General features: G+C 49.3%; 1 protein-coding gene across 1 annotated transcript in view; it reads left to right on the top strand.

Moving 5' to 3' along the window:
- Nucleotides 1–557: 557 nt before the first annotated feature.
- The window catches only part of LSM5 (LSM5 homolog, U6 small nuclear RNA associated (S. cerevisiae)), a 23,954-nt gene continuing 23,678 nt past the window's right edge, over nucleotides 558–833 (top strand). Inside the window, exon 1 of the mRNA XM_009332397.1 lies at nucleotides 558–612. Coding sequence (XP_009330672.1) covers nucleotides 567–612 — 46 coding nt within the window. The 5' untranslated portion in view covers nucleotides 558–566. The remainder of the gene's footprint in view (nucleotides 613–833) is intronic.

The raw sequence follows: 833 nt of genomic DNA, 5'->3' as shown, positions 1-833 counted from the left end.
CATAAATTTAATGAATGTCTCACCATATTAAAAACTGGAGAACATTTTACAAAGATAAAAATCTTAGATATTAATACAAAAATACAGAAAAATACCCATTAGTTAAGTAAACAAACAAAAATAGCAGGAAGAACAAAGTGATTATGTGAAATATGGAAAAAAGCAGTAAGGCAAGAGGGGAAAACGCTGCCATGTGAAGGGCCATCCACGTTCATTATGGTGAATGAAGGTGCATGAGAATTTCATTGATGCGATGATTAGGATAAGCGTGTAGGTAAAACGACCACAGTGAATTTTGCTGATTTGAGTCGGAGCACCGTGTACAGCGCAGGTTCAAAACCATACCCAATTGCTAATAGACTGTCGAGTTTCAGCACAACTCAAGCTTTGCTGCTTGTGCAAGGTTTTTAGCTTTTTTTTCATATTTTCTTCCTCAGTTTACCCTCACTGACTACATCCATCTTCCACATGGGGAAAAATACTTGGTTGAAGTTATTTTGGGGTAACCATGGGCGGCCCTTCACTTCTGCGGGAGGCGGCAGCGATCGGTCAGGTCTGGGTGCAACATGGCAGCTAACGCGACCACCAGCCCGCCTCAGCGCCTGTTGCTCAGTGAGCAGTGCCGCCACTGCCGCTGGGCGGGAAGCTTGAATGGGGCCGGTGAGGTTGGAAGGCAGGCAGGTGCCTCATGTCGGATGAGGGTTTCCTCACCCGGCCCAGGGGTGTGCATGCGTGTAGAGGAGGCGTGAGGCGAGGGAGGGCGGCAGCGGCGACTGGATGGCACGGGGGGACCAGCGTGGAGGGGCCCGGTGGCACCCCTGCTTCTGCTCGGC

This window comes from Pygoscelis adeliae, unplaced genomic scaffold (assembly GCF_000699105.1).
Source record: "Pygoscelis adeliae isolate BGI_AS28 unplaced genomic scaffold, ASM69910v1 Scaffold58, whole genome shotgun sequence".
NCBI lineage: Eukaryota > Metazoa > Chordata > Aves > Sphenisciformes > Spheniscidae > Pygoscelis > Pygoscelis adeliae.
Note: the sequence above shows the minus strand (reverse complement) of the source record. Positions and strands in the feature narration are given on the sequence as shown.